General features: G+C 46.0%; 1 protein-coding gene across 6 annotated transcripts in view; it reads left to right on the forward strand.

The window, feature by feature from the left end:
• LOC6551011 (optomotor-blind protein) overlaps positions 1-11,734 on the forward strand; it is a 70,770-nt gene extending 59,036 nt beyond the window's left edge. For 2 of the 6 annotated variants that reach the window (XM_026981969.1, XM_026981972.1), the window contains exons 5-8: positions 5,484-5,630; positions 5,700-5,776; positions 9,433-9,686; positions 9,809-11,734. In XM_026981969.1, coding sequence (XP_026837770.1) covers positions 5,484-5,630; positions 5,700-5,776; positions 9,433-9,686; positions 9,809-10,908 — 1,578 coding nt within the window. In that variant the 3' untranslated portion in view covers positions 10,909-11,734. Of the gene's footprint in view, positions 1-5,483; positions 5,631-5,699; positions 5,777-9,432; positions 9,687-9,805 lie in introns of all 6 variants that reach the window. The other 4 variants (XM_026981970.1, XM_026981971.1, XM_026981968.1 and 1 more) reach the window with 3 other exon arrangements.
• The last annotated feature ends 739 nt before the right edge of the window (positions 11,735-12,473 follow it).

A 12,473-nucleotide genomic window follows, 5' to 3' on the forward strand; every position in this document is an offset into this window, starting at 1 on the left:
TCTCTAGCCTAACCATTAGCCGCCCCTGGGATCCGAACCGATCCTAACCGATCCTCTCCTCCTCCTCCTCCTCCTGCCGCCTTAGTTTTTATCTATGGCCCGCCGAGCTCTCCATAACTCGACTCATTTATAAACAGGCAGCGGCGGCGGACTTCACATAGACGACGGGGCCTCTCTTACTGACCACTCGCTAATTTATGGCCCTCCTATGGGCTAGACTTCAACAAGATTGTGGCTAAAGGGGCAGGAGGCGGTGGAAATGGCAAACGCAAAGGCGATAAATAATCATCGATAGTCGGCCTAGGTGTTTGCCAGTACGGGTGTGCGCTTTATGTGGGTGGCGGGTACAAACGATTATTAATGAAGCACCCGAAGAGCAGGCGTATTACAAATCGATTAACGTCCATCGGAGGAGTGTTTTTTACGATCTAAACTGCTTCAATTGGGTATGGCCAAGTTAAGCAAATCGATTACTTGCTGATAAGTTATGGCACTTGGCCAACTCTGGCGTTTAACGACGCCGAAAAAAATCTTTGAATATAGCTAAAAAGCAAATTTCATAATGACGGCCGGTTCATTTCTTCTTCGAACTTATCGAGTTAATCGAAATTTAAACAATAATTTTTTTTTTTTAATAGGCTAAGCTTATACTTATTCAAACCAAGTATATGGCATATCAAAGCAAAGTGTTGGCCACCATGGCGTTCTGCTTGCCTCGCCAAACTAGCCACGACAGTCGCCAATCGATAACCCGTGGCTATCGAGGCTGGTGGGGATCACTGGGCCGCATCCAACCGCAGCCACTGGGTGCCAGAACTCGTGTTCCGAGTTGGCTTTTAGCTGCGCATTCGCTCCATTCAGCTCCCGGCCAATCGACTGTGACTGTTGTTTTTTCTGTGGAGAGGGGGTGGATATTTTCTAGAGGACCAGGCACGATCGATTTGCATACAAAAAAAAAAGAAGGAAAAACAAACCGCCGCGGTGGACAGGCAAAGGCATCATTAGGCAGCTGCTGCACACCGATTTCATTGAATATCGAATGCTGAATGTTGGGTTCCTTTTTTGCTGGCTCTCGTTTTTTTTCTTCTTTTTTTTTTCTTTCAGCTGCCCCCAAAACGCCGCCCATTTTGCTAAGCAAATTTGCAATTGGCTGCATTCTGGTGGATTTCTTCTTTTTTTGTTTGTTATTTTTTTTTTAGAAGTGGGGTCCACATACAACTCTTTCTGTCTGTCCATATCTCAATCGGTTTTCTGTGGGCTCTGGCGGCCTTCGCTTCGTGTTGTCATTAAAATGTAAATCCGTTTAATTAACATTTTATCCCCCCACCTACTCTCCTCGAATGAACACCGACCACCGGCCGATAAGGCAGCCGAAAAGAATTGTTATAAATTGTAAATAAATTTTGACTTGGTCGGTCGTATTTCGGGTTCGAATTCGAATTCGTTTCGATTGGCAGCTGCATCGTGAGAGTTTTGACATGTCCGGCAAAAGAGATTTTGAGACTTGGGTGGCTGTTTATTTGTCCCGTTTTTCGTTTTTTGTTTCTCCATTCGGGGGCATTAAAATTATGCATAATTTACAGATTAATATGAGCACGGTGGCCCCTGTCGGTGGACCGCATCTCTACTGGGTCTACTGAATCTACCTGATCCGGCGACTTAATTAAGACATGGACTGAGGCTGGGCCTCTCTTTCTCTCTTTCTCGCCGTTCAAGAGTTTCGTGGTTCGTGTTGATATTTATGGTATAGATCGCTCAATATGCATATCGCTTAATACTTAATACAGCTTAATAAAAACGACTCAGCTCAATAATCTGGGCTTAGTCATCATCATCATCACCATCGTCATCATCATGTGATGATCATGATCATCAGAGGCGCTTCAATTATGGCCATAATTGGTCAACAGGTAGCCGAAAATGGTTGTGCTGCCTAATTGAGTTCGGAGATGATCGAGAGTTTATCATTGTCATTGGCTCGGAGGTGCGGTGCCTTAGAACTGGCGACCGTTCGAGATCATTGAACCAATGATGATCCAGGGGATCAAGCGGGCAAGCGATCAAGCCATCAGTTGCTCAAGTCGCGAAACATTTTGCTGATCACTTGCTGCCAATTTCAATTTGGCATCGATCTTCTTCACACGATCTCTCGATCGATCAGCATTTTATTTAGCTCGTTTGTTTGTTTTCTGCATTGCCAATAAGAACACACTTGGGGCGGCCAATTAAAAGCCAAGTTGGAGCAGACTGACATTCACTCACGATCACCTTTTGTCTGAGTTCTTCTATTTTGCCATTTTGCTGAACTTTCCACTGCAGCCAAGTGAAGTAAAGTGGAGTGGAGTCAATTCAATCTAACTGGCGATCACCGTTAACTCGCTGGTTACATGCCAAATCGAATCAAAGTGTGAGTGATCATTCAATTAACCCAGCACGCCAGCAACACCAAGAGCAACTGCAAAGGCAACATCGACAACAACTCGACGACAGCAATCACACAAGGCAACAACGACAACGACAACGACAACGACAACGACAACGACAGCAGTGCCATCATCAGTTAAATTATGTGATAATATGCCAACAATGAGTGTGCAACAACAGCAACAGCAGCAACACGGCAATCTCTCGGCAGCAACAGCGATTTTACCTTTTAGCAATCAACACGCAAAAGCCCAAAACAAACGTGTTGCTGGCGGGGGAAGGTGCCACATCAGTAGTACACCAGCAACAGGAGCTCAAGCTGGGTGCAGATGCAACCAGCAACACGTAGCAGGAGTAACAGCAAGTGCTGCAGCAGCAGCAGCAACAGCACGGCAACTGCAACAGCAGCAACCGCAGCAACACCAAAGGCAACATGAAATTGTCGCACCATTTTTGGTATTGACCGCCGGCGGCTCAATCAGTTTGTCACCCGGGCGATATATAGAGTGATTAACTGCTCCACGGATTGGATTGTACTTTGTCAATATGCGCTGGGCAATCACACACAAAACTTGACACTGCGCACTGGACACGGGAGCAACATGCAATTGCTACGTGCCGCAATGCATAAGTGCAATCATATATGTGCTAAAAATCTAGGCAATATTTGATGCATAATTGCCTTGGGTTTTTGTTCGCCAATCAATTCAATCAGCAAATACAATCACGACAGCTCCAGCGGCAACATTACTTGCAGCAGCAGCAGCCGCAGCAACAGCAGCCGCAGCAACAGCAGCAACATCAGCAATCTAGTTGCTGCCTGTTTTGAGTGACGACAACTGGCGACGACTGCGTGGCGTCCGTGTAATCGCACTTCATGTCTAATTAGACTTGTTTATGCCCATTTGGAAAAACTGCAGAGCAGTGGAATCAGCAGCAACATTGCATGCTTATATTTTTATGGCTATCTTCACGGTTATTTTCATTTAAATCGCAATTCAAACTCGGCACAAACTCAGCGAGCAAAATGACATTTTAAATGACAATTTTGCGCCTTGTGCGCCATGCATGGCAGCCCAATGAAAAATTAACGTAATAATGCAAATTGTTTTATCAATAAATTCTAGACACACACACACACGTGAACACACAGACTGGCAGCGTAATTATGATGATTGTTCAAATGAATTTATGTGTCAATAAATTTAAAGCAAATTAGCAAATGACGTTTTAAGTAGACGACGACGACGACGACGACGCGTTTTGCCCGCAATTTATGGACTGCGATTTTTTCATTTTCGCTTTTTTATTTTCGAGTTTGATGGATGATCGCCGGCCGTAAAGTGTTTGCCTTTTAAAGGCTTTCCAGCTTGGGCCGATTGGGGATTGGGAATTGGGGATTGGGAATTTTCCGGGGGCTCAAAAGCGGGTGGAGCAAAAGCGTTTAGTTCAAAATGGCGGGCAATTAATCAGCTCTTTGTTGGTATTTTGTTCGGCCTTTTATGCTTCGGCTTTTCGGTGTTTTTCGTTTTCTAAAGTGCTTGATTGAATGCGCAGTTTTCATGCCGTTTGAGAGGGGTATTTATAGTTGCTTTGATTGATTCGATTCCAACACACCATGAGCGATAACAGCGATAAAGCAAATGTATTTGATCCCAGTAAAGTCACACTCCCTCATAACTTATATTTGACTTTATATTATTTAAAAAAGCCTTTGTCCTGTGCATGTCTGTGTAGTCGCATCCACAACTCATGCATCCTTAAAGCCCATGCCCATGCCCATGCCCACTCCCATTCGCGTTCCCATCGGCCTCCTCCTCATTCAAAACACCCAAAAGGCATTCACACAGCACTCGCATTAGTCACACCTTCGTTTCTTTGGGCCGAGTCGCCATTGGTGGTCTGGGCTTTGGTTTGGGCTTGGGTTTTGGCGAGAGGCGTGCGAATCCGGCGCAGATACAAGATACAAGATACTCGTACTATGAGATACACATTGTGGGGCTGTCTCGCTTTGTTTGCTCTCTTTGTCTCCTTGCTTCGCTCGTTCGTTGTAGCAACAAACCAAAAGTTGTTTTTTTTTTCTTTTTTTTTTTCATTCCAAATTACACGAACAAAATGGCGGCGGGTGCTGCTTGTGGGGTCTCCACACGCAGCAGCAACAGCAACAGCAACAAACGACTCGGCAACAACTTGTCCGGGTTTTACTAGGCCTGTTTGTCGCTTAATCGAAGTCGAGCTGACGAGTTATGGTAATTAAAAAGGTGTTCCTTCTGCAACAACGGATCGAAACGGATCAAAATGGATTGGGCAATATATACATACATACATTCATACGTATGTATGTGTATGTAGAGGGGATATTGCAGCTTGCCTGGGAGGTCCCTCCTCACCGCTCTCCGCCATTCTCTGTCAGCCTTTTCTCGACAAATTCATATTTTATGACAACAACTTTGTATTGGCACACGGCTCCCTCGTAGTTCTCCCTTCAGCCTTCTACATTCTGCCATATAATACGACTACTATATATCTCCTTCTCGATTTTCTCGTGCCTTTTGGTGGGTGGTCGTTGGCTGTGTTGCAAATGTTGCCGCCGTTGCAGTCGATGTTGCTGTTGCTGTTGCCATTGCTGGCGTGTAAAGTGAACGGCGACGGCGGGAAATCGTCGGCAATGTCGCCGTATTTTTTCGGGGTCCCTTACCTGGGCAAATTTACGGTAAGGCAATTGCACTGAGCGAAAATATAGCCATTTACATTTACTGCAATGACAGTGTATCTACTCTCTCTCACACACTCGCAAAAGATTCGTAGAAAACATTCACTTTAGGGACTTTTTGAGCATGGAAATTCTCACCCCTTCCTGAGGTACACCTCTTTTTCTCAGTGTGCCTGTGCTCGGAGTCTTTCGCCGTTCAGTTGAGAGTTTTGTGAATTCTTTGCACCGTTCCTTGGTCTCCCGTTTTTGTTTTCCCTCGGTTGGTCGAAACGAACTAGCCACAGCCGTCTGACAATCCCACTAATCCCCCGTCCATTTGCATCTATTTTTATTTGCCCGCCCGCAGACGATCCTGAACTCGATGCACAAGTACCAGCCGCGTTTCCACCTGGTGCGAGCCAATGACATCCTGAAGCTGCCGTACTCCACGTTTCGCACGTACGTCTTCAAGGAGACCGAGTTCATCGCCGTCACAGCATATCAAAATGAGAAGGTAAGTAGTACCGCCTCGTCGTCGATGAATCGCCCATTAATCGCCCATTAATCGCCTCTTTTCCCACAGATAACTCAATTGAAAATCGATAACAATCCCTTTGCGAAGGGCTTTCGTGATACTGGTGCCGGCAAGCGGGAAAAGAAGTGAGTATCACTAGTGAATAATTCTGACTACTGCAGTCAAGTGCTTTTCCTTTGATAGTGCACTTTGAAGTGATTTCAACCTGGGGTCAAAAATGTCATACTGAAGTATGTGGCTGGGTTATACGAATTATCGTGCACTAGCTGAAAATGAAATAGCACTGCAATGGCTTAATCGTTAGCTAGTGCAAGTTGGCCAGAGCCCTGTTTCAGTTTAAAAATACAAGTAAAGTAGTTGCCTTCTGGAATTACTCCTCTTTCACCCGGAAAGCTCATTCAGTTTCCGCATTCCCTTGAAAAATCATTATCAAAAAGCAAACTAATCAGGACACGGCTAATGGGACGAGGAGCAGGGGCCAAAAGAGAAGAAGGGGAAATGGTTGGCCTTTTGTGGCTGTCAGACAATCAAAACTTTGCAGCTCCCTAGCCGAGAGCTCATTTGTCTCTCTGGTCTGGAATCGTATTGCCATTTACCAACAAGAAACTGCCATCTACCATCTAAATCTCCATCTCTCCATCTCAATCAGAACAGACATCCATCCATGTATCGCTGCCCCCTTTTTGTCTGTTTTGTGGCTTGATTAGCAGGCCGAAGAGATAGAAATACAGATACAGATTACCACCAGTTACAAATACGGATACTTTTACAAACGCAGCTGAGGGACATTAATTTTTGTCAAATCTATGCGGAACTAATTAGCCTGCAGCTCGTCAAATTGCAAGTCATACAAAGGAGGCGGAGCGTTGGGCGTGGCGCGTATATATGGAGAACCAATGATGATGCTCATGGCCATTTGGCTTCTGTTTTTCCGGGGGTTATACTGATGACTGGCACCTCCGATGGCAGCTCGAACATGTAATCCATATTGATGGATTGATTTCAATTTCCTGTCGGAGGCAAAAATCCCCCGAAGGGCTGTTAACGATGATGGTCAGGAAAAGCTTTGAGTTTTTAGCACACAGATTTTCCAATTTCTGTTTGCCACCCGGCGGGGGGGAGGATTCTTGCTTTTTTAGAGTGGGGGAGTTTGGGGGAGATCTCCCCTTTTGAGTGGTTCCGGTTTCCTGTGGGTGACTTAGCATAATGATGAATGACATTTAATAGCCACAACCCCCCGCAGGAAAAAACGTCTGTGGAAATCCATGTCCATGTCCATGTCTAAACGTTACAAATCAATTTTCACCCACAGCCACCCAACGAGGAACATCCACCACATTTGACACAAACAATTTACTCAAGCCGAGTTTCGGTTTTGGGTGCACTGATTACTTCTGGCTTGATTGGCATTAGCGTGTCTGTCCAACCTAAGCTCTTCCCTTTTTCGTGCTCGAAGACCCGCCAAAAGTTAGAGGCCGAAAAAATCAGAGAATTTGCCTGGTCATTGATGTGACAGCCGGTTGTCAGGCAGTCAGTCAGTTATTCAGTTATTCAGTCAGTTAAGAGAACTCTACTTTACGTTCTACCCAATTGTTAATTAAATGCTGGCGGTGGGTTAAAATGGAAATCGACTCGAGAAAGGGGTCAAACAACCAAGCCGCTAAACCGCTTACAATTCCACAAAGCAAAAGGCCCAAATGTGTAGAAGAACAAGTCCTCGGAGCTGCCGAAAATCCTTGGCAATTAGTGGCGACTTAGTCAACTCTTTCTTGATTTTTTTTTTTTTGTATCCCCGCAACCCCCTACCATGACAACAAAACAAAGGCGAAGCCTGGGTGCTGCTGTAAAATGATGATGATGATGATGGTGATGGTATTCCCTATTCCATATTCCATCTTTCATATTCCAATGCTGAGTCCTTCACAGCAAGAGATGCTAATTGGTGGCAATCTAGTGCGCAACTTCCGCCGGAATGATATTCAACTGCTGCACAAAACCCCTTTTCGAAACTCCTTTAACCCCCCTTGAACCACTGCCACTGCCTGCGGCGCAACGAGAACCGGAAATCCAAAGTGAAAACGTTTTAACAGCAGCAATTGAAATTCGCTTTTCTCGGCGCCTTTTGTTGTTCCTGTTGCTTTGGGATTTTTGCGCAAAAACTCTCACCCCAGCTTAGAATTTTTTTTCTTGCATTATATGTATTTTTTTTATTTAACCCGAGGCGTTAGTTGACAATAGGTCTCGGTCTCGGTCTGGGTATTTATATACATATAAATAAATACCTATTTATATTTAGATGGCAGCGGACTTTGTGGGCGTGCGTGGGCCGTTTAGGCCGCAAATTTAGACGTAATTCAAAAATTACAGAGCACACAAAACAGGGCAATTTCTTTGGACCTCCTGCGAAATGGAAAACCACACCCATGCCAATAGGGCGTTTACTCTCTGCCACACCACACCGCAGCACAACAACAAGTACACTAACAATGGGAGACAAAAGGGCAATAGATAAACGTCTTTCGGTTTTGGGCCGACTTTTACGGGCCCCCTGCATGAGATATTCAGGAGCGGACTAATACGGAAAATAAATATAAAAATAATAAATATCATTTATTTTGAAAGAGACCCATGGCTTAAATCGTCTAAGTTGAATATGGTTAGTTGAGCACAAGTGAATATTAGTCATCCTTACATTATTCAGGGCCCAAATAGCGCCCTCCTGCTCGAAATTGGCGAGCGGTCCTGGAAGACGACGTGAAAAGTTGGCCTTCTTGGCCTTTGTAGTTAAGTGGGTGGGTCAGATACGTTGGCTGGATTAACACAAATTGATTTGCTATTAAATTAGGCTCACACACAGATACACACAGGTGGAAAAACAGTTAAGTGTAAAAGAAGACGCCCTTGGCGCAATGCCAGCAATGCAAAAGTGGGCGGTTGGGCGGTTGGGCGGCTGGGTGGTGGGTGGTGGCTTTCCACTGGGTGTGGTTGCTGTGATAATGATACACATACACCATTCGCATGTGTGCGCCGACTGCTAAAATTGCCCAATTTGTGAGGCAGTTTCGGCTTTGATGTGTGAACAACAGCGGTGCGGAAAAATAAGGAAAATTGAAATGGAAAATGTGAGGCTTGCTGGGCGATGGTGGTCGTGGTGGGGGGAAAGATTGGCCAGAGCAGACACTAAATTACACTAACGTGTTTTGAATTATTTTTCAATTTCATTGTCAGCCGCAGACAGGCTACGGACGTACAGAACGGACGGAGTGGAGGACTCCGGCTCGTTTCCGCCTCGCATTGTTACATTTCAATTAAGTTTCAGCGAGTGATGCACAGTCGGGTAGGCATATATGTACCTACATACATACATACATACATACTCGTACATATATGGCATGGGCAGTGGCTTTTAGGACCCGCGTCACTGAAAACTGACACAAGGTACTCTGCACATTTAGCCAGTTTTTCCGGACTCGAAAGGTTCCATGCTCAAACGCCGCGAGCGCAGGTTTATCATTTAGCAGATATTTTGGCAACCAACAATATTATCAAAGCTCCAATCCTGATCCCAACGAAAATGCCGCTGGATAATCAACCGTGAAATTCAGCTGAAAGTTAGGAAGCAAAGGGAAGAGCTAGTTGCATTGGTGGTATTTAAAAAGGGATTAGAGGTTCTATCACTCCAAGCTGCTAATTAGCCTCGAAAAATATGGCATTGTGGGGTATTATTATTCGATCTGACTATTGGATGTTCTAATTTGTGGCCCCGTCTCTCGTACAACTGTTGTTACAGGCAGGCACTGATGTCGAACCGAGGGTCCGATTCGGACAAGTTGAATCCGACGCACGTGAGCAGCTCACGGGCACCGCTCCACCTGGGCCACGCCGGCCGTCCGCCTCACCTGCATCCCCATGCCGCCCTGCTCGACAACCAGCAGGACGACGACGACAAGCTCCTGGACGTGGTGGGTCCGCCCCAGAGTCCGCTCCTCCCGCTCAGCCACTCGCTGCAGCAGATGCACGCCCACCAGCACTCTGGTAAGTAACACTCCAAATGTATATAAAAGCAATTAAGTCTCCAGCCAGCCATTTTTCTAGCTGCCATTTAAAATCCCTTCTGATAATCTTGACATTCGCTTCTTGTTTACTTTTTCAAGCAGCCCTGGCTGCCTGGTTTAATCACCTGGCCGGCGCTGGAGCCGGAGCCTCGGAACATGCAGCTGCGGCGGCGGCCAATGCCAGTGCGGAGGATGCACTGCGTCGCCGCTTGCAGGCGGACGCGGATGTGGAGCGGGATGGCAGCGATTCGAGTTGCTCGGAAAGCGTCGGCGGCAGTACCGGCGGTGCCTTTAGGCCCACCTCGACGGGCAGTCCCAAGGAGGCGGTGGGCGCGGCTGCCGCTGCCGCAGCGGCTGGCTTGAATCCCGGTGGCGCCAGCTATCCGTCGCCGAATATATCGGTGGGTCCGCCCATTCACCCGTCGCCGCATTTGTTGCCTTACCTGTATCCACATGGCCTGTATCCACCGCCGCATCTGGGCCTGCTGCACAATCCCGCTGCAGCGGCGGCCATGAGTCCGGCTGGCCTGAATCCGGGTCTGCTCTTCAATGCCCAACTGGCGCTGGCCGCCCAGCATCCGGCTTTGTTTGGTCACGCCTACGCGGCGGCGGGACACACTCCGGTCTCACCACTACAGGGCCTGAAGAGCCATCGCTTTTCGCCGTACAGTTTGCCGGGCAGTTTGGGCTCCGCTTTTGATGCAGTGACTCCCGGATCGAATGCCAATCGATCGGGAGATCCTCCGGGCGGCGGCGGCCTGGGTGGTGGTGTGGTGGAGAATGGCCCCAGGAGTCTGAGCTCCAGCCCTCGACCCCGACCTGCCTCCCACTCGCCACCAACTCGACCGATTTCGATGTCACCGACAACGCCGCCATCCCTGATGAAGCAACCGCGTGGCGGTGGTGCTGGCGCCGGTGTGGCCCAGTCCCAGCACTCGCCTTCGGAACTGAAGAGCATGGAGAAGATGGTCAACGGACTGGAGGTTCAACACAATGGCAGTGCGGCGGCAGCAGCGGCGGCGCTTCAACTGGCCGAGGAGGCTGCCCAGCACCACCACCACACCCAGGCGCACCACCAGCACCAGCAGCATCAGTCGCACCACCAGCAGCAGCACCACCAGCAACCGGCACAATCACATCCGCACCATCAGACCCATCTACACTCGCACCATGGGGCGACAACGGGCGGTACGGATCAGTGACAATTACTGGACGGCCGCTCCGATTGTGAGGATGCCGGTCTCGAATTGGAACTGGAGCTGGAGGAGGATGTCGAGGATCTGGAACAGGATCAGGATGAGCAGGACGAGGATCGCAGCTCGGTGATCGATCTCGATCTGGACGTCGATGTCTGACCGCGAACGGATCAGCGACATTGCCTCTAGCCTCTGAACTACACGGCCACCGTCTTTGTGGTTTAGCGTATAGCGTATATGTACATATATATATCGGACGATTTGGACCCTAGACTATAGGCATTTGTAGCATATATAGTGTATATTCCTCTCTCTTGGCAAACTCACTCTGCTCGTTTATCGCCAGCGTTAAGTAACTTTTTTTTTGTCTCGTTTCTAAGCAAAGCCTAGCCGCTAGAAATCGCTGGCGATTCACTGGCAAAGTGATGGAGAGGTCTATTGAAGACAGAATAATAACAAACAAAAAAAAAAGAAAAAAAAGAAACAAAAAACAGGAAAAAGTTAAGGGGACGTGGCAAAGGAATCGACGAAACTTTTAGCGCCTTGAAGGTTCCAGACTTCAAGATCAAACAGACGGAATAAAAATGAGAAGTAGGGGCAAAAGCTATCCTCAGACAAATTTATGTATCACCCATATATGTATATTGATTGGATTGAAAATAGCAACATCAAAGATGGCGCCTCTTTATATACATCTAGAACACACACACATATATATATATACATATATATATATAGTATATATAGAAGCTGGTATATATACAGAATGTAACCTTAGTAAAACATACAAGAAAAACAAAGAAAACAAAAACCCACAAAAAAAATACCACAAAAACAAAATAAATGCAATTTTTTTTCTTAGTCTTAGGTGGATGAATTTTTTTTTTTAGTAAACGTAAATAAAACCTATATACATAGAAATATATATACATGAATAATTTATGTAGCTTTTAAGTACCAAGATACCGTAAACACTCAAAAAAAAATGAACACACACATGCAGCACCACCCCCTCACACACACAAACACACACACACACCAGTGACGAGTTTTCTTCGTAGACGATGGAAAATGCTTATAAACTATAAAAACTATGAGAGCTTGAGTTTTCCTAATTTTACCATAATAATTTTTTTTCCATTTTTTTCGTACTTTTAAGTTCTAAAAACCAAAGAAGAAAGTAATCATTTTTTTTTTTCGTATTTGTATTTTTATTTCGGAACCCCCTGAGATGCTAGTTTAGGGCAAGAGTTCTGTGTGTGTTTATATCATAAATATATATACATATATATATATATATAAACGATAATTGTATTGATAAAAAAATAGAATTTTTTTTTAGTAAAGTACTTTTTTTTGTGTAAGGCGGATTGAAACGAAAAAAAAGAAAAGAGTTGAATTCAACGCATGTTCCTCGCATAATTTAAGAGAGAGCGACAAAGACGCAGCTAACACACACCCACACACCTCCCTCGCACACCAATACACGTACACTCACACTGTACACCCACACCAGAACGGAGAAAAATACAAGAAAAATTCACAAAAAAATAAATAAATTAAAATACATT

This window comes from Drosophila erecta, unplaced genomic scaffold (assembly GCF_003286155.1).
Source record: "Drosophila erecta strain 14021-0224.00,06,07 unplaced genomic scaffold, DereRS2 tig00000126-arrow-pilon, whole genome shotgun sequence".
NCBI classification, from domain to species: domain Eukaryota; kingdom Metazoa; phylum Arthropoda; class Insecta; order Diptera; family Drosophilidae; genus Drosophila; species Drosophila erecta.